General features: G+C 40.8%; 1 protein-coding gene across 1 annotated transcript in view; it reads right to left on the bottom strand.

Moving 5' to 3' along the window:
- EPHA4 (EPH receptor A4) overlaps positions 1 to 18,638 on the bottom strand; it is a 108,783-nt gene that overhangs the window by 16,619 nt on the left and 73,526 nt on the right. The window contains exons 6-11 of the mRNA XM_065675034.1: positions 12,406 to 12,530; positions 11,065 to 11,224; positions 9,954 to 10,065; positions 4,612 to 4,670; positions 3,701 to 3,814; positions 3,310 to 3,495 (exon numbers count right to left, since the gene is read on the bottom strand). Of these exons, the coding sequence (XP_065531106.1) occupies positions 3,310 to 3,495; positions 3,701 to 3,814; positions 4,612 to 4,670; positions 9,954 to 10,065; positions 11,065 to 11,224; positions 12,406 to 12,530 (756 nt within the window). The remainder of the gene's footprint in view (positions 1 to 3,309; positions 3,496 to 3,700; positions 3,815 to 4,611; positions 4,671 to 9,953; positions 10,066 to 11,064; positions 11,225 to 12,405; positions 12,531 to 18,638) is intronic.

The following is an 18,638-nucleotide window of genomic DNA, read 5'->3' as shown; positions in this document are numbered from 1 at the left end:
GTAACCTTGAATGTATATGCACCATTAAGGAAAGGGATGTGATAAAACGTCGTTCTCCCTTTAACTCACATTTGGGGGCCTTCTTTGGCAGAAAGAAAAACTCCAACCAAATCTGCATATATCCTCATTTTGCAACTGTGACCGGAACCCTTCCACTGAGCAAATACAGCTAAATGAGTTTTAATTAACCTCCCTCAATCAAAAGATACTATGTCAACGTAGAAAGGAAGAAAGGGAGACTCTTTCAGTGCATTAACATGCAATTTCATTACTCAGGCACTTCTTTATCAGGGGAGGGGGATAGAGAAGTTACCATCAGTGAGTCAATTACTAAAGTACCTGACTAGCAGCCAATAATGTATTAATGAGTTTTTGCTGCTTCTCCCAGCTCCAATCCACACAACTATTTATCTCGCACTTTAATTTTCAGTTTATTAAATACATTCATTTATCACAGCATTCAGAAAACCTATGGAGAAATTGAGATAAATGTCTTCTTAAGTAGCCCTGTTTACCAAACACACCAGCTCTGAGGTAACCAAGATGACTTGCTGCAGAAGCATCACTTACTGCAAGCCAGGCAATGAAATGTTCTCGGGTCAGGCTACCATCTCCTTGGTGAAAATTTCAAATAATTTTAATTCAGCGACAACTGCATTATGCAGATGCATACAGTCATTTATAACTGTTAGAGCTGTAATAGCTCAGGGGGTTCTGGCCTCAATGGGATTTCAACACAAAGATTCCACTGTTGTCTTTCTTTTACAAGGGTGCTAGAAAAATTACAGTCTATAGCAAACATGGTGGCCTGACTACAACCACCCCCCCTTTATAATAAGAGCAACAGAAAGAAAGACTCAGACCTTAAAAATTCAAACAGACTATTATCTTTTCATTTCAGTTTGGAGGGAAGCCCTCAGTAAATGATGGTCAAATGAACAAGGGTATGTTTTCTAAAAACACAAGTGACAGAGTAAGCATTCAGCTCCCAGTGACATTCAAGAGGGGCAGGGTGTTTCAGTGGTATCCATGGCTTTGACAACCCTGTATGGGAGATACTTTACACTAGTATTTTACTTTTTAACTTTGCATCCACATCTAATTTCAATTCCTCGCACTATCGATACCTTCCATTCACGTTTATCATGCATACCATTAGCTGCAGAATGTAAGCTTCACAAATTCATAGAATCATAGAATCATAGAATAGTTAGGGTTGGAAAGGACCTCAAGATCATCTAGTTCCAACCCCCCCTGCCATGGACAGGGACACCTCACACTAAACCATCCCACACAAGGCTTCATCCAACCTGGCCTTGAACACTGCCAGGGATGGGGCACTCACAACCTCCCTGGGCAACCCATTCCAGTCTCACCACCCTAACAGGAAAGAATTTCCTCCTTATATCCAATCTAAACTTCCCCTGTTTAAGTTTTAACCCGTTACCCCTTGTCCTGTCACTACAGTCCCTGACGAAGAGTCCCTCCCCAGCATCCCTATAGGTCCCCTTCAGGTACTGGAAGGCTGCTATTAGGTCCCCACGCAGCCTTCTCTTCTCCACGCTGAACAGCCCCAACTTCCTCAGCCTGTCTTCATATGGGAGGTGCTCCTGTCCCCTGATCATCCTTGTGGCCCTCCTCTGGACTTGTTCCAACAGTTCCATGTCCTTTTTATGTTGAGGACACCAGAACTGCACACAATACTCCAGGTGAGGTCTCACAAGAGCAGAGTAGAGGGGCAGGATCACCTCCTTCGACCTGCTGGTCACACTCCTTTTGATGCAGCCCAGGATATGGTTGGCTTTCTGGGCTGCGAGCGCACACTGAAGCCGGCTCATGTTTATTTTCTCATTGACCAGCACCCCCAAGTCCTTCTCCACAGGGCTGCTCTGAATCTCTTCTTTGCCCAATCTGTAGCTGTGCCTGGGATTGCTCCGACCCAGGTGTAGGACCTTGCACTTGTCATGGTTGAACTTCATAAGGTTGGCATCAGCCCACCTCACAAGCGTGTCAAGGTCCCTCTGGATGGCATCCCTTCCCTCCAGCATATCAAGCGGACCACACAGCTTGGTGTCATCGGCAAACTTGCTGAGGGCGCACTCAATCCCACTGTCCATGTCAGCGATGAAGATGTTAAACAAGACTGGTCCCAACACCGATCCCTGAGGGACACCACTCGTTACCGGTCTCCAGCCGGACATCAAGCCATTGACCACAACTCTTTGTGTGCGGCCGTCCAGCCAGTTCTTTATCCACCGAGTGGTCCATCCATCAAATTGATATCTCTCCAATTTAGAGAGAAGGATGTCGTGTGGGACAGTGTCAAACGCTTTGCACAAGTCCAGGTAGATGACATCAACTGCTTTACCCTTATCCGTCAATTCTGTAGCCCCATCATAGAAGGCCACCAGATTGGTCAGGCCCTCTAAACAGCAGCTCATGAGACGACTGCTTTCTTCACTACCCTGAGCATGAACCTTTACATTCAAATGGTCTTTTAAGATTTCCCATCAGTGCTAGGCTTTGTCAACATGGTACGTAGGGCAGATGGAGTAGGAACAATAACTACACTATCGCAGTGGCACCTTATCAAGTCAGACCCAAGCACGTCTGTCTCACAGGTGTATTTTCAGTTCTAGCCTACCAAGAGCATACAGCAAGCACTGTCATTCTCTTTCTAAGGCAGGGTTCATGGCACAGTGCATGCTAACAGACTTAAAAAACCGCAACCAAACAAACAAAAAGATCGGCCAGGTAAATTCTGCAGAGTGGAATTATCACACCTGTAACTCAGAGAAAACAAATAAGCAAGTTTCACACTAAAACAGCCTACTTCATTTCAAAGGCTTGCTCCTTACATCTGTGCTTTGTACCTTAAACATATGACTCTGTATTTTTGTTTTGGTATTTTTCCCCCAACCATTTTAAATTCTTTGCTCACCATCTGCTTTTGCCTATCCTGTAACAATCAGCTCAGCCTAGTGAAGATGTGAAAGATGCCTGCTTGGCATAGGAAAAAGAAAAAAAAAAAAAAAGGCAACCCCTGCAGTATTAATTCCCCCTACAAAATCACATACAAGCTTCCTACGGATAGAATATCAGTTGAAGCCATAAACCCATTTATAGCTGACAACAAGATTAATGACTTGTCCTGCACTGATTTCCTCCTATTAGCTATCAGTGGATCTGTTCCATCTGTCATTTCCCAGGAAAGAGGGTAAAAAGAAAAAATGAACCAGCACACACCATCACAGATTTAATTTCTCAGTGACTTCCAAATTGGCCTTGTCATGAAAATGACCTACTTACATTTAGTAACTACACCTTCCAAGTGGATGATATTGGGGTGGTCAAATTGTCCCATGATACTGGCTTCACTCAGGAAGTCTCTCCTCTGTTTATCAGTGTAACCAGCTTTTAGAGTCTTGATAGCAACACAGATCTCTCTTTTTCCTGGTACTTTGAGACGTCCACTGCATACTTCACCAAATTCTCCTTAAGGAAAAAGGCACAAGAATCCATGGTCATAAACATGAAACACGTATTTGTGTGTTGTCAAACTGTTATGTCAGTACATTTGGGTGAACTGTCATACAAATCACAGGATCCCAAGTTTTCTAAAAGCAAATTTAAATGCATATTTACAGAAAAAAAAAAAAAAAGAAAGAAAAAAGCAAAAAGCAAAACTTCTGGCACTTACCCACACCAATAACTTTTTCAATCTTTATACAGGAGGCATCAATTTCTTTGGCAAATTCCCTCACAGCTTGGTTTGGATCCTCATATGTAAAAGGATCCACATATGTTCTAACACCTGCAAGGCAGAAATGTTTTATCTGAAGTCACTGATCTACATGCTGCTAAACACAGAACATATGAGACTGAAGCCTTAATGATATACAACAGCAAAGAGAGTGTACAATAAAAATGTACTGTAAGCCAGGAATGACTGATGAAGGAAGGACTTAATGTATTTTTTCTCCAGTGTGATTTTTTAAAAATGTAAACACTTAATATTTCCTTACATCAATATTTAATACTGATGTAAGGGATGAGGCTTTTGCCAATAAATGAGGTTCACAAATCACTGCTATCCCTAACAGGCCAGTAGCCTCTCTACAGACCTGTGAGACTAAAACCCATCCCACTTCCTTTTTGGAAGCCAAGAAATTCTGAATTTCAGTCCTAGATTTGATACCTGGATGACTGAGATGGAAATAATAGTAGGATTCAGTCCTGGAAAAAAGCCAGCAATGTTCACATTCCCTTTCCTGCAAGATTGCCTCTAACCCATCCAAAACTGCTTTAGCAGAGTATTGTGGGAAAAAGTCTAGCTTAGGTATCACTAGCCAGGAACAGATGCTTTTCAGTGGAAAGGAACAAGAGAAAAATTTGATGCACCTTTGTCCTGTCTGCCCACTCAAAACTTTTTACCCAGATACTGTTATTTTTCCTGTTACTAAAGTATGCATTTTTAAAGAAGGATGTTTGTAAGACAAGCAAACAGAAACGTTATCTCAAGAGGAAAATCATCCCTTATTACACAAGCATCAGAACATGAGACATGTTTTACAAACCAAATCAAAAAACCCAAGCACCACTGCCTTTTACCTTGGTTCAAATGTTTCTCCTCATCTGCCTCTTGCTTAGCCTTACTGTACTTGCTGCGCCTGTCGGAACAAAACAGAGCATTACAGTTCCAAGTATCTCACTTTGAGGCAAGTTCAGTCTTCTTGACCTGCTGGGACTTGAGCTATTTGCACCTGCCACGACCTGTGCTCAGCAGCTCCCCTACAACAGCCCATGACACAACATACACTTACCAGAGGGGTAGGAGACTCTTCAGACTGCTCTAAGTGTTATTGGCATCAACAAAGCATTAAGGGAAACACAAATTTATTTTGCATCTCGGCATTTAAAGAAAGAAAAGAAAGCCTGTGTTTTGGCTACCTTTTCTTCAAACGTATATCTGCAATTCTGTGCAAAAAAGAGCCAAATTTCTTTTTAGCCCTATCATATATGGGTTTAAATGCTACAGCAAAGGTGTTTTGGTAGATTGATTTTCAGACGCAATCAGGCAAATACCAATACCAGCATACTTACTTAACTGCATATCTAAAACTGGAAACAAGTCTATTAACTCAAAAATCAGGATGGCAGCAAAAAAAGTAAAAACCCTGACCACCAAAAAACACAGATCCCAAGGACTTTATTTATTCTCTTAATCACTGTGTAAGTGAATGGGGGACAAAGAACTCCTCATGGCAGGGCTGTTCTACTAGCCCTCTAGTATAGTATGTTAATTCTACAGATCACTATTTCTACACCTACACACATGATATTGTATCTAGTTATGTATTTAATTAATTCGGCTTTAAACTTCAATGGATAAGTGGTATTAAGAAAAGTTAACACAAGAAGTTAGTCTGTTAGGGAAGATATTGAAGAGTCAGCTCAGCCAAATGTGGATCGGAATTTAAGCCTCCCCAGCATCTACTGGTATATAGATGTAGAGCTTTGATGTGGGCTTTTACCCATCATTCACTGGAAGTTCAGAACCAGACATTAGAACAGACATTACCCAAGAGAAGCACTTATTGTTGCTTACTCCTCAGTTTGCCTGTTCCTGTGGAAGTCCAAGTCTCCTAGCATGTCAGACCCAGGCTAGCTAATTGCAAAAGTCTGGACTAGAGTGAAGAAGAGGGAAGGCAGAAGGAGAAACCAAGCCTGGAGCACAGGAGGCAAGACTGGCACTGCCTGAAATGTACAGCCTGCTGCCTGGAGTAGGGCAGCAGATGACCAGGCCTGCCGGGGACACTGGGGTGAGACTGGGTTAGAAGTCTGAAAATGGTGAATGGGTAGAGGAGGAAAATGGGAGTGGGTGAGAGAAAGGCCTATCAGCAGATATGAGTTAAAAGGGGTCAAAACCTCACAGATAACAGGAAGAAAACACATGACTGAGAGCCTCACTTGCAGCAAATCTTCCTGAGTCTCATCATTCCCCTCCTGTCAGCAAAACCTTTGTGCCCATTAGCAAAAAGCATCTCACTTCCCACCCTGTGCCTGGCCTTCAGGGAATGGCAGCTTCCCATCGGTGCCAGCTGAAAGGCCATTTCCCAGCCTTGCTCTTCACAGTCTTTCAGTGCTGGGTGTTAAACACACTATGCCAATAATAAAAACTATAAATTAACCATGAAAGAGAAGGGGGGGGGGGAAATAAAATCCTGTTTGACATGTGAAGGTTACCTGATCTCTGAACCAAGCCTCACAGCTCCCAACAACATCAACAGCACTTGTGTTCAGACATAAAGAGCAGGTACACATCCAACCATAAATGGTTGGGAGTTTCTTTTCTTGATGAAAGTCAATTAAACGCAAATGGCTCCAAATCACAAGAAAAGCATTATTAAAAACCACACTGGATCCAAACATCAATTTAAACCATTTATTTGCCTGAGGACTTACAGCACTGGTATAACAGTGCTGAGGTAAATAAAAGGACTATGTTCTGCTCCCAGTTACTGAACTGAGTAAGAGGGCAGAGGCAGCACATATCTCACCCAGTGCAATATGGGACCAAGGGGATTGCAGAGATTGTTTCAAGTATTATACAACTTCTCTCAGAGAAAAGAAAAAAAGAGAAAACAAAACAAAAATTATCTGCATTTTAAGCAGGATTCCTCCAAATTAATTTTATTAATGTTCAGGCACAGATGGGGAACATGAAACACAAACAATCTTTGCATGAATGCATTTTAGGTATGGAAAAATGCTTTTCATCTTATTTTTGTATGTAAAATCACCCAACAGATAAAAAAATAACCTTCCCCCACTAAAACCCAAAGACATGCAAAAAGCAAAGGGAAACGGAGGGATTACTGTTTGAGCAAATATAATTGTAGCTTATTAAGCTTAAATAATACCTTCCAAACTACCTACCTACTTCCACTTCTCCCTGTGTCACCTGTTGACCTCTCCTGCTTGGCTGGGGGCAGGAGGCTCCTGAGTGCCATTGTCCCGAGAGCAGCACAGGAGCCCCGCACCACAGGACATGCAGGGCTTGAGCTGCCTCTCGGGGCAGCTCACCTGAGAGGCAGAAGGGAGCCTTTGTCGCAGGCTTGAACCCCGTAATTACAGGGATTTTGGTGGTGGTGATTAAATAGATGGCATTCAGGAAAAGAACAGAGAAGCTTTCAGAAACCATGGGGGTCAGAGGCACAGGCAAATTTACAGGTGGGGGCTGGTGATGAAGAGGAGGCTGAAACGGAGGGCGTTAGCAGGCACTGAAGTGAAACAGTACGGACCTGGCGCCACAGCACTGCTCTCCCTTTCTCCTCTAACAAAAGAGGGGTTGGAGTGCTGCAGTGCTCAGGCAGCAGACTGGTGGAGCACCAGATCCAGCACTATCAGCAAAGGTGAGCAAATGTGTGCAGCTGTAGATGGAGCAGAAGACAAGCCAGTCTATCAACTAGAAGAATTCCTAACAGAAACTTTTAGATGACCAAGGATTCTGTAGGGCCATCTTACTCTACCCCAAGCCCTTTTAGAAAGCGGGTCTTTCTGTTTTACACTTTCTCAGATACTTTAAAACTCTATTTGAGATACTGCAGTTTCACTCAGTGGTTCCTGCAGGGCAGGGTTTAAACAAACTCATACTACCTCCTGCACTCTGCTCTACGGATATGCTCATCTGAACCTCAGTAAATTTAAACCAACATTTAGGCAGATTAGTTCTCATGTTAACAGAAACACTGTGGTTGCAGGACAGAACCAAACAGCTAGAGGTGCCTGAAAGCAAAGTGCTTTGACAAATTCCGTTGTAAAGATGAATTTTCAGATTTGAGCAATGACTTGAAAAATGTAATGCTAAATTAGTAGTAATAACCGAGGGCTCAAAAGCGAGTGACTGCAGCATATGCCCAGTTCCCACATTTGGCTCACAGATGCATTAGGGCCATGTCTGCAGGCCAACGCACAGGTTTGATTGTACAAATATAACTTTTAGGTCATGGCTAGATTACAAAAACTCCTCATAGGGACTCTATACACAGAAAAGCTTTTTCATATCTAAAGTCATTTTGGAACAAAGTATAATTATTTTGCCATTAGCTTCTGCTGAGGTAAAAACATCATGAAATATCCCCAAAGCCCACACCTCTAAATTACATTGGTAAAGCGGTTAACATCGTTAAGAGTAATAGTGAATATTGAAGTAGGTTCTGTTTATTGAGATCTACTTCCAGCTATAGCAGAGCTGTGTATTGAGGAAGGATATTAATTAGAAAGGCACCATGCATTAGTATACACAGAGCAGTTTCACTGTCCTAGTATTCTGTTCATCTTGCTATGTCTTTCCCATTCCATGGCCCCTCTGAGTCCTACCAGTGCAGAGCTATGGGACATCTCTGAACCCATGGCCACCCGGACACTTTTATCTCCATTCCTACCAGTGGCTGATCCAGCCTTTGTTCCCTACTGCCCACCTGCTGTTTGTCTTGTCTTTATCCAAGTTGAACACTTGTGGGCAGAGATAACTGAACAGACAGCCTAAGTGGTGAGAAGACCTGGCTGAGCATACACCTGCATCAGTGAGTCTTTCAGCTACCTGGCTCCAGGCAGCCCTTCCTTTGACAGCTTTATGGCTGATACTAAAGAGGATCAATATGAGGGCAAGGGGATGACATTTCATTTTCTAAAAAGTGATCCATTGAGGGCTAATCACCAAGCTGTGTTTATCAGCCTTGGGAAGTGACATTTTTTTATAGGGGGAGGAGTGAAAGGAATCATCTCAAAGCAGCTCCACAGGCTCAATTCTCCAAGGTGGCGACTCATAATTAGAAATCCAATGTATCCTGCTATCAATCCTGCCTTAAATAATAAAGTGATCAATAAAAGCAGAAAGGAGATTAAGTCATCAATCTCAGTGATGCTATTTTCTGTTAGCAATGGCTTTTAATAAACCTGTCTCTCCGCATTACACTTTCATGTGTTCTGCTCTTCTTTCTTCTTGCCAGCATGGAGGTTCTGAGTTTAACACCCACATAAAGCTATAATAATGCATGCCTACTTTCCAGATATTACAATCATAGTGACTTAACTGCCCTTTAAGACAATTTAGAGAACAAATCAAGAGGAATTTGTGGACATTTATGACTGATACCATTAAACTGATCAACAGAGACTGACAAAATGTGCATCCCTCAGATACCAGGCTTCAGATGCAGTAATGATACAACCAGTTTTATCACTTTTACACTGAAGCAAAATCATGCCGATTGTTTTAAATGAGACTAAATACAAATGTAAAGACAGAAACACTCACATTATGTTTCTGATACACTATTCTCGCATTCGCAGGATTGTTCCTGATGCTTGGGTTGAATCTGGGAGAATAAGCACTACACAGAAGATTACGGTCCTGCTCTGGTGAAATAACCATCGATCCAGTCTGCTGTGTTACTGCGTATGATGCTGAATGACTGTAGCTTATGTTTTACAGTCATACCCACTCACATTGGAAGGACTAACCCAAAAGACCAATGCAGACTCATACAGACTAACACCAAATCCACAAGAATTGCCATCTGATGGCTTAGTTCACAACAGTGCAATTGTTTATCCCCAATCAGGAGTCAGTCCAAGAAAATCTACTGTACCCATAGCCATTAAACTTAACTTCAGATTACACTAACCACAAATTTCTAACTGGCTTGCTACTCAATGACAGTTATTGGAACCAGCTTTGCATTTGAAGGGCAAATAGAGCTGGAACTATTGCTATTACATCACATGCTGCTTGGTACTAATGTTGAGAAGATCAAAGCTACATGGGAGAAGGCTTGTAATGCAAATGTACTGTTTATGATGCTAATCAAAGAATTTAGCTTTGTTTGGAGGAGACAAAAAGCTCCCTCATGAAAGAAAGAGAGGGCTAGAGAAGCTTAAGTTCTTACCTCCTGCTGATGACAAAGGCTGCAATGAGAATGACCACAAGAACAACACTGCCAGCCACTGAAACAAGAAGCACTGTGGGATTGGTACCATCGCCAATGATGGGGGAAGGAACTGGAAACAGAAAAGGGAGCATTAGTGTCAGACACTCTCAAAAAATCAACCTAGGTAGCGCTCAATGAGGCTTTCTGGCTTGTGAAGGCAGTTTAGAGTAGCACTCAAATCTACTTTCAGGCCTTTATTATATAGTCATTTGACACAATTTTCCAACAGGGTGCTAATGAGCTGAAGACATGATGTTTGATAATGACTTGGGGAACTTCACTTCACTAAAAAAAGGACTCAGTCTCCTTCTCCCCTTCGGTGTTGCTCAGAGGGTATAATGGCTATGGTTTTTGCCTTTCTAAATGCTTTCCACTTTTCTTTCCTCCTTTTTTCTCTCAGTGGGACAAGATGATCACTCCCCAGCTGACACAAAGTGAATAAGTTATTTTAAAATGTCCACCATCTTCCCCTTGGATTGATTATATTTAGCTTTTAACATTCTGAAGGATGTTGCCACTAACTGGCATGACCTTAAATTGATTTAGGCAGACGTATATGTCCAAAATAAAATAGGCTTGGTCACATTGCCTTCCTGCCACCAAAATGCAAACATTTTGAGGGCTAATTTACATGTTTCCTTGAGCAAAGTGAAATGCTATACTGACAACATAATTTGAACACTGTCTTCATATGACTTCCTAACGAAAAGTTCAACTATTTGAATTGATGTAGAACACCTAACTGATCTGCCAATAACTTGCAAAAGGGAGTAAGAGGGTTCTATTCTCCTCCAAATGAGATATTCCAAAAATATGTGCAAACATGTGTGTCTCTTTATGCCATAGTGAAGTATTTTCATTGCTAGAATCTAGAACACAATGTACCTAATACATGTCTTGGGTCAGATTCATGGCATCACTAACAGTCATGTGGCCATGTAAGAACATTTTCCCATAACATACACTCCACAGTCCGAGCAACCAACTGGGAACTCCAAACACACAGCTCAGTCACACATGCATTCTTTGTTCAAGGAAAATCAAAAGAAATCAGTGGGCATGTCATTACCTGTGTTAGTTGTGAACTCAAATGGTCCACTGAAGTCTCCATATCCTGCTGCCGTCCTGGCCCGCACATGAAATACATATGAAGTCAGAGGGTTCAAGCCTTTGATGTCAGTATTCCTGGAGGCTGTCTTCACAATGCGATAGCTGCGCTCATTTTGGTCCTAACAACAAAAGAACACTGTGGTGATCAAGTAAAAATGCCTCACTGCAACGTGAATTGTGGAACCCCACTTCCTTGCCAAAACTGTCATGATGAAAGAAGGTGAGTAACAATGATGGAATTCTCAAAATACATCCCAAAGGCTTCTGCTGTTAGCCTTGCTCAACACCCCTAGCACTGCATGCTGCATGGAGCTCTGAGCAAGCCAAATAAGGATGATGAGGCGGTAGGTATGATGCTCATATATCACTGATTATTTAAGAAATCACACAATGAAATCCTTTGGAAAATAGCCAAGAGTTCAAACAGGATCCTCTTGATGAACACGCAACATTTTACTCACACTTGCTGGCACTTTTTTTGTTTCCTACCAGTTAGAAACCATATAAAAAATAAAAATGATAAAAATATTTCAAGAAAGAAAAGACTTAGAAAATATCTTTCAAAAAGTCCAATCTTAAAAACTGTCCTATTTTTGGCCGGAAAAATTTATCAGAAAATATAATAATCTAGCTTCCCTGAAAATCAGATGACTTTTTCTGTATGTATGAGTAAGCAAATAAGTGATTATTAAAAAAATGCAGAAATATGCATGTGCATGTGAGAGACAGCACACACAAACAAGAGCAGGCAATTGTAACTGTTCATTTTTACAAAAAACCTTTGAAGAAATAGCTCTTTTCATAGTTCCACACTTGAGAAGTTATTTGCAGGAATAACATCTCTCTCTAGCTTGGAAAGTATGAAGAATGTAATTTTCTTTCCTTATTCTTTACTAAAAGCCATCCAGCCCACACTATCACTCTAAGTGGAAGCTATCGGAAAACAGATATTATTATTATTATTACTGTGTTATATATTTCATTGTTATACTTCTATGAGCTACTGTCTCACTTCTGAACAACATTATTGATTCTCATTATAAATATGCTAGCTACAAAAGCTCATTTCCTAGGTAGGAAAAAAATAAACTCGTGCCATACAGCTGGAACAGCCTATGATTCTTACTCTTTCAAGCAACCATTCAAGTGCATGAAATCTTTAATTGGATTTTATCAAACTGAATCTATTTGGTTTCAAATGATGGAATCCTATCTGGAAATAAGCCACAAGGAAATGAAGTTAAAAGCTCTGCCCAAACCCCAAAAAAACCCTCCTTGCTTGTTCAGTTTTGAACAGTACCTTTTCATAGTATTTGACTTCGTACTCCAGGATGACTCCATTTGGCCTGTCAGGTTCCAGCCAAGCCAAGGCAACACTGTGCCGTGTTATCTCTTTAGCCTGGATCAAAGCAATTGGTGATGGAGCTGCCAGAATAAAAAATAAGTAAAATGAAAATAAATTATAAGCAATAATTTAGTTTTAATGAGGAAAATTTACTGTCAATCACAGTTTTCACAACATGAGCACATTCAGAAACTGTTTTTCTTGGGGGGTGGAGAGGCAGGGTGTGCGGTGTGGAGATTAGAAGCATTAAGTACTTTTCCTTTTTTCTCTAACAGCATCACATTTAGTCCTCGTTAATAAAAGTCCATTCTTGGATTCTGGGCAATACTATGCAGGTGGGTTTTGAAGTAATAATACAGTTGTCTAAACACTGCAACGTTCATGATGCCCAGGTACAAACCTCCACAACAGGCTAAGCTACTAAAAGATTCTGCCTTATTTTTGCCCTTTGTTAGGCACAGTGCATAAACTTGTACTTTTGTTGTGGTCCACAGTCATTCTCTTCTTCCACCTCCTAAGATTAACTAATGTTACTTCGTTAGCTGTTTGCTTTACAGGAACTCTGAAGTTCCTGAGGGACTAATCTGGTTTTCTCTAAAGCTGAGAAAATATTGCCACTGAATTAAGTAGGATGAGAATAAAGCTGAATACACATGAATTTGGACCCTCCCATGAAAACCAGGAAACTTGTATTTCAAGAGTCTGAGCCAATTTGCGCTTCCTAAACTCACCGTGCTTACGCCCGCGTCTGTGAGCAGTCCCTGGAGAATGGGGAAGCTCAGTGCCCAAGAGCTAGATTCTGGCTTTGATAGCTCCTTCCCAGCCAGAAGATATCAGAGATTGGTCCATTGTGTACCAAACTGGCTTCATCTGACCCTGTCCCCTGCGGTGCTATATTGATACTATGAATAGGAAAAGCTGGAATCCAAGGGTAAGGGCTGTGCGATTTTGGGAGAAAACCTAGCAACAAGCTAAACTCAAAGATCTTTTAAACTGTATCCATGTGCAGTAATAAGGGCTGCAGTGAAGAAGATAATGGAAGACATCTCATTGTGCACCCTACAGTTTCAATAGAGCCCCTGCTAATGCTGAAGTTCAGGTTTTTGACTGGCTGGAGGACAATGCATACTCCCTTTGACTGTGATAGCAACAGATTCATGGCTGTGCTGGGGGAACAGGTTTTCTGAAGATTTATGAACCTGGCTGCCCCTTTCTTGCTGTTGTGTTGCTGTGTGGTCACGTCTCTAGCCAGCTGTTATCAAGCTCTTTTGATGCTGACAATAGCTGGTGTAAATGGTGGAGTCTCCAGGGATAAAAAGGGACATTCATGAAATTTTTAATCTTATCTAACAAAGCTGTCCTGTATAACGAGAGATTAGAGGTCTTCCTAAATGGAATATATTTCTTCTTTTGTCCCCTGAAGCTGGACATGTTGCTCTTTTTCCCCTCCTTTCCCTTTCTTGTTGTTTCCTTTTCCTACCCTTAAATTTGGGATGATGATCCATGAAAATGTTAGAAAGTCAAAAGTATCCTTGAAACATATATCCTTGAAAACTAGCAAGAAAGACAAATAAATTAAACAGTCACAATAAATGAAAGGAAAATTGAATGTTGAAAGCCTCAAACCTACTTGATCATATCAGACAGTTCTGATGGAAGTGAAAATAACCAGTATACGCCGCACAGTCACAAAAGGGTGTCTCCTCTTGATGTGAAAGCATCAGGGAGCTGTTTCCCAGTTTACTATTTGACAGTTTGGCATCTCTGTTAGAAATGCCTCCAGAACCTTTATCTCTTTTTTCCTTGTTTGTCTCTCACATACAAAGGCAAATACTGGATGACAGGGGAGACTATAAACAGCCAACAGGGAGGATCCAGGTGTGCTCCATCAAGTTATATCTGTGGCATGACTGAGAACCTGCTTAATAACCTCACAGTTCCTCAAAGGAGGATCAGACTTTTTTTCTTTTTTTTTCACTCTGCAGTAAGAATATTGCTCAGCAAATAAATTAGAAAACACATTTGTTACCCTAAAACACACACACACACGACATTACTGATAAACCAACCAGAGAGAAATCTGCTTAGTTAACTGGTGCCTCACAAAGGGCAGACAGGCAATTCTTTTTACTGAGAATCTGTCACATGCTGGTCTGACCTCAGGAATTGTAGATAGAAAGTTCACTTTTATTCCATTTTTTTAATCTCCTTGGTTTTCCATTTCATTACTGGAATTTGGTGAGGCCTTCAATATTGGGCTGATACATGCTGTATGAAAATGGATTTCTTCTGTGTTGTAAAACGGCTATTTGCAGCAGAAAAATATATATTAACTACTGTTTCTTGTGAAAGATGCTTAGCTTTATATAATTTAACAAGTGCTTTCTCATGTCTCTCAAAAATAGACAGCTGATTTGACGCACTACACCATACTGGAATAAACAACCTGCTCCTGGCCTCCAGGACAAGAGGCAAGAAGCATTTGTACACCCATTCCTTTGATATGACGGATCAAAGAGGATTTGTACATCTATTCCTTTATTACTCCTTATGATTACAATTTTAAGAATGGCCCTATTTTTTCCTTCCTGTTCTTTACATGCAAATTCATCCTACTTTTAAGCCCTTCTTTTGTCCTATATTCTGTACATGAGCAATTTGTTTCTGAAGCTTTCTGTTTTGATTGTACATCTTGTCTCCCCATATGCTATACAGAAATCCTAAGTGTTGAAGTCCAACTACACAATTCAAATCAAAGTACCATGATTGCAAGAGGCTGTCCAGGAGCAATTTGACATCTCTGCAGCACAGACCTCTAACAGTCTACGCAATAGGATGGTGATCTGCAGCCCTCTGGATCTTGAGGAACTGAGCTCAGTAACCATGGGGAGTACTACGGTTATCCCACTGCATGTATAAAATCCTCCATCACCAGTTCTCTCAGTTCTGTAAATAGCCCTATGAGTTAGGTTTATTTATTTCCCTGTTTTCCATGATCCATCAGCTGACCTGAGAGGGCTTCTAGTAAAAACAACAGGTCTGGGTCTCTTGGACATATACTACCCAAAGGGCCTAAGAGTCCTGTCAGTATTGTTCAGGACAAAGAGTGCATCACCACTGCCAGCTCATCACGGCAATACAGGCAGCAGTCACAGCCTCCACAGGGTGAGCTTCTGCAAAAAATATTTACATTCTTTGTTCTTCTCTCTTTTGCCTTGAAACTGCCTCTTAGGGATCATGTGAAGATAAACATGTAACAGGTTGTAAAATGATGCTTTGATCATAAGCGGAATAAAAGACAGAATCTTCTCATATATGTGCGTGGGCTAACTGTTCATGATATACACACATTCCTACCAAAGACATACTGAGGACAGCTTGACTGAAAAGAATAACGTACATGATTAAGATGTTTGCAATAAGATCACATAATATTTTTGGATAAGAGTGGGTGATCACTTTTTCTTTCACTTTTTGTACTTTCCTCCTCCCTACTTGCTGGTATTTGGAAGGGAAGGCTAAGCAAAAACTTGCTTCTCAATGATCATCGCTTACAACAGCAACTTTTTCTGCCACATGTGCACAGACTGTATATACCAAATACTAATTCCACCAGAACAGCCTATTTCACAGGGAAGAATGACAAGGTATTTTGGTGTCTAAAACAGGGTCCCCTTGAACAAAAGCACCAAGTGTAACTTTCCTTAGTTCAAAGCTCAGCAGTTCCTCTCCCTTAAAAACCCCACTCCCTACTGATGTGAATGTTGCAATTTTCTTTTATCTACTTCCTCAATAACCTGCCATTAAACACCTACTAGTAGTTTTATTACTGCGGTTCTAAGCATGCGGCCTACAGTGAGGGAAAGAGCACAGATGTACTACAAAAACTTCACCCAAATGCCATAAAGCCATATCCCAAGGCTAGTAAGTGCTGAATTGTAACAGTTTTGAGGCACTTTAAAGGATTGCAGAAGCAGAGTGTCAGTTTTTCATTACTGGTCCAAATTAGGAGGGGGGGTGGGGAGGAAAAAAAACAGGAAATAAATAGATGCAATAAAGTCTCTGGCATGTAGGCATCCATGAGTGAAAACAGCCCTTTATAAAACTACAACACATGAGTACTCAGATATCAAAGATACACAATGCCCAGTGTTTTATTGAAGATGCCTTCTTAACCACAGCAGGGTTTACTTTCCACTCCCCATGATTTGAATTTAAATGGCTTGTGTTTACTCAAGGGGTCTTTCACTGACTGAAAAATATACCCACAGTTTGTACATTGTCTCAGCTAAATTCAAATAACATATTTAAATTTAATTACTTGAAGCTTAGGGGTTTTCATGCTTTTCTTTTTTTCCTTCAATTGCGCACAACACCACTTATTGTTCTTATCAATGGCTATGTGCTTTGTCAAGCATCAAAATTAAATGCTTGAAAGCACTAATGATGTTACTGTGATTAAGCATTTTTACTTTCCAGTGTAGATACTAAATGCCTACTCCATTAATTACTAAAAAAAAGAATAAAATTAAATTTCTGTCAATCTAACACCAAAGAAAAGTCCTCTTTGAAATCAAAACAAGAAAATAAAAATTCTTCTCTTAATTGGGACAAAACACATTTAAGGGAACCTGGCACATTTCAGGTTTTCTCTTTGAATATTTACCTTATAATATTGTGGGCTTTTACATGGGAATTTGTAAATGATATTATTAAATAATCTCACATTAGGAAAAGGATATAAAACACAGAGAATCAAACATTTTTAATCATTTCTAAAGGCAACATTCCCTGGGCCAGATTCGGATAATTTTATTCATGAAAGACAACAACTTGCTCTACTAGCTGTTGCACTGACTTCAAATCAAGCAAAGGGAGAAGTATCCAGCCCTATAGAGTTACAAGTACCAGAATAAATTAACATGAAAGCAATTGTGCTCTTTCTTAAAATGTTGATGCTCAGTTCTGCTTCCTGTTGGTTCCTTGGGCCTTTTACCCACACCTCTCTCTATTCCAGGCAGAAATGTTCCCATTTCTGAGTAACACCACCCCTGTGCTCCAAGAACTCCTGGCAAAGGCCTTGCAAACAAAGTAGAGTGCATTTTAGCATGACCAAATTTCCAAACACATGCATAGCACGCATATAAACCATGTATATACATAAGAATAAGCACATGAAAGTTTTTTGCACAGGTGAACCTATGTGAACACACAGATTACATGTCTGTGTATGTGTGAAGAACTGAGCTAGAGTGTAGCACTCCAGCTCTTCACTGCCAGTACAACTACGCCTTTTTCCTAGGGACCAGCAAGAGTCTGCGGGCTGAATGTGCACTTCTAAAAACTAACCACATGCTCTTTCTTTCTTTCTCTTTCTTTCTTTCTTCCTTCCTTCCTTTCTTTCTTTTTCTTTCTTTATTTTTCTTTCTTTCTTTCTTTTTCTTTCTTTCTTTCTCTCTCTCTCTCTCTCTTTCTTTCTTTCTTTCATTATTCTCTCTGTGCAAGTGGAGCAAACATTTGTACTAGTGATGATTGGGCCCGGTTAGGACTTGGACAAGGATCTAGAGGCCCTAATTGCTCAACTGAGCCACTGGAAACCTCCCAAGACATTCCCAAGTCCTCTGTCTTCCCACTGTCTGCCTCTCCCTCCCCCAGGAATGACGACTGGCAAGAAACTCCTCCCAGCCTGGAAACAGAGACGCACTAAGATTCAGGCCAGCACTTTCAAGCTTTAGTATTTAAAGAAAAGACTTTAAAACTACACCACTGGAGTAAAGCGCCCAAGGTTATCCACCCACACTTGGAAATCTTGGCTAATGTAATGTGAAGCAGTGTGACAGCTGAACTTGGCCTCCTTCTCTCAATCCCTTCAATCAACCATAATACTTCTGAACTAAAACTTTCCCTCCTTGTTACTAGAAATTACAGTGCTCAGGAAAAGCACCATGGTGCTCTCACAGGACACCTTCACCCCAAAATGACAGGCACAAGTGATCTTCCCTTTCTTTCCAGGCTCCACAATCCTGTCACTGCTAAAGAGATCTGAGAAAAACAAGTGACAAACCTAGGGAGCAGCTCACATCAGTTATGTTTGTAATGATGTGTGCATAAAGAAAGGGACTAGAAAATGAGATTTTAAAGACTGTTAACAGAGCATTATTATCTTTCAAACATTTCCTCTATTTTAA

The sequence above is a fragment of the Lathamus discolor genome, chromosome 3, assembly GCF_037157495.1.
Source record: "Lathamus discolor isolate bLatDis1 chromosome 3, bLatDis1.hap1, whole genome shotgun sequence".
Lineage (NCBI taxonomy): Eukaryota > Metazoa > Chordata > Aves > Psittaciformes > Psittacidae > Lathamus > Lathamus discolor.
Note: the sequence above shows the minus strand (reverse complement) of the source record. Positions and strands in the feature narration are given on the sequence as shown.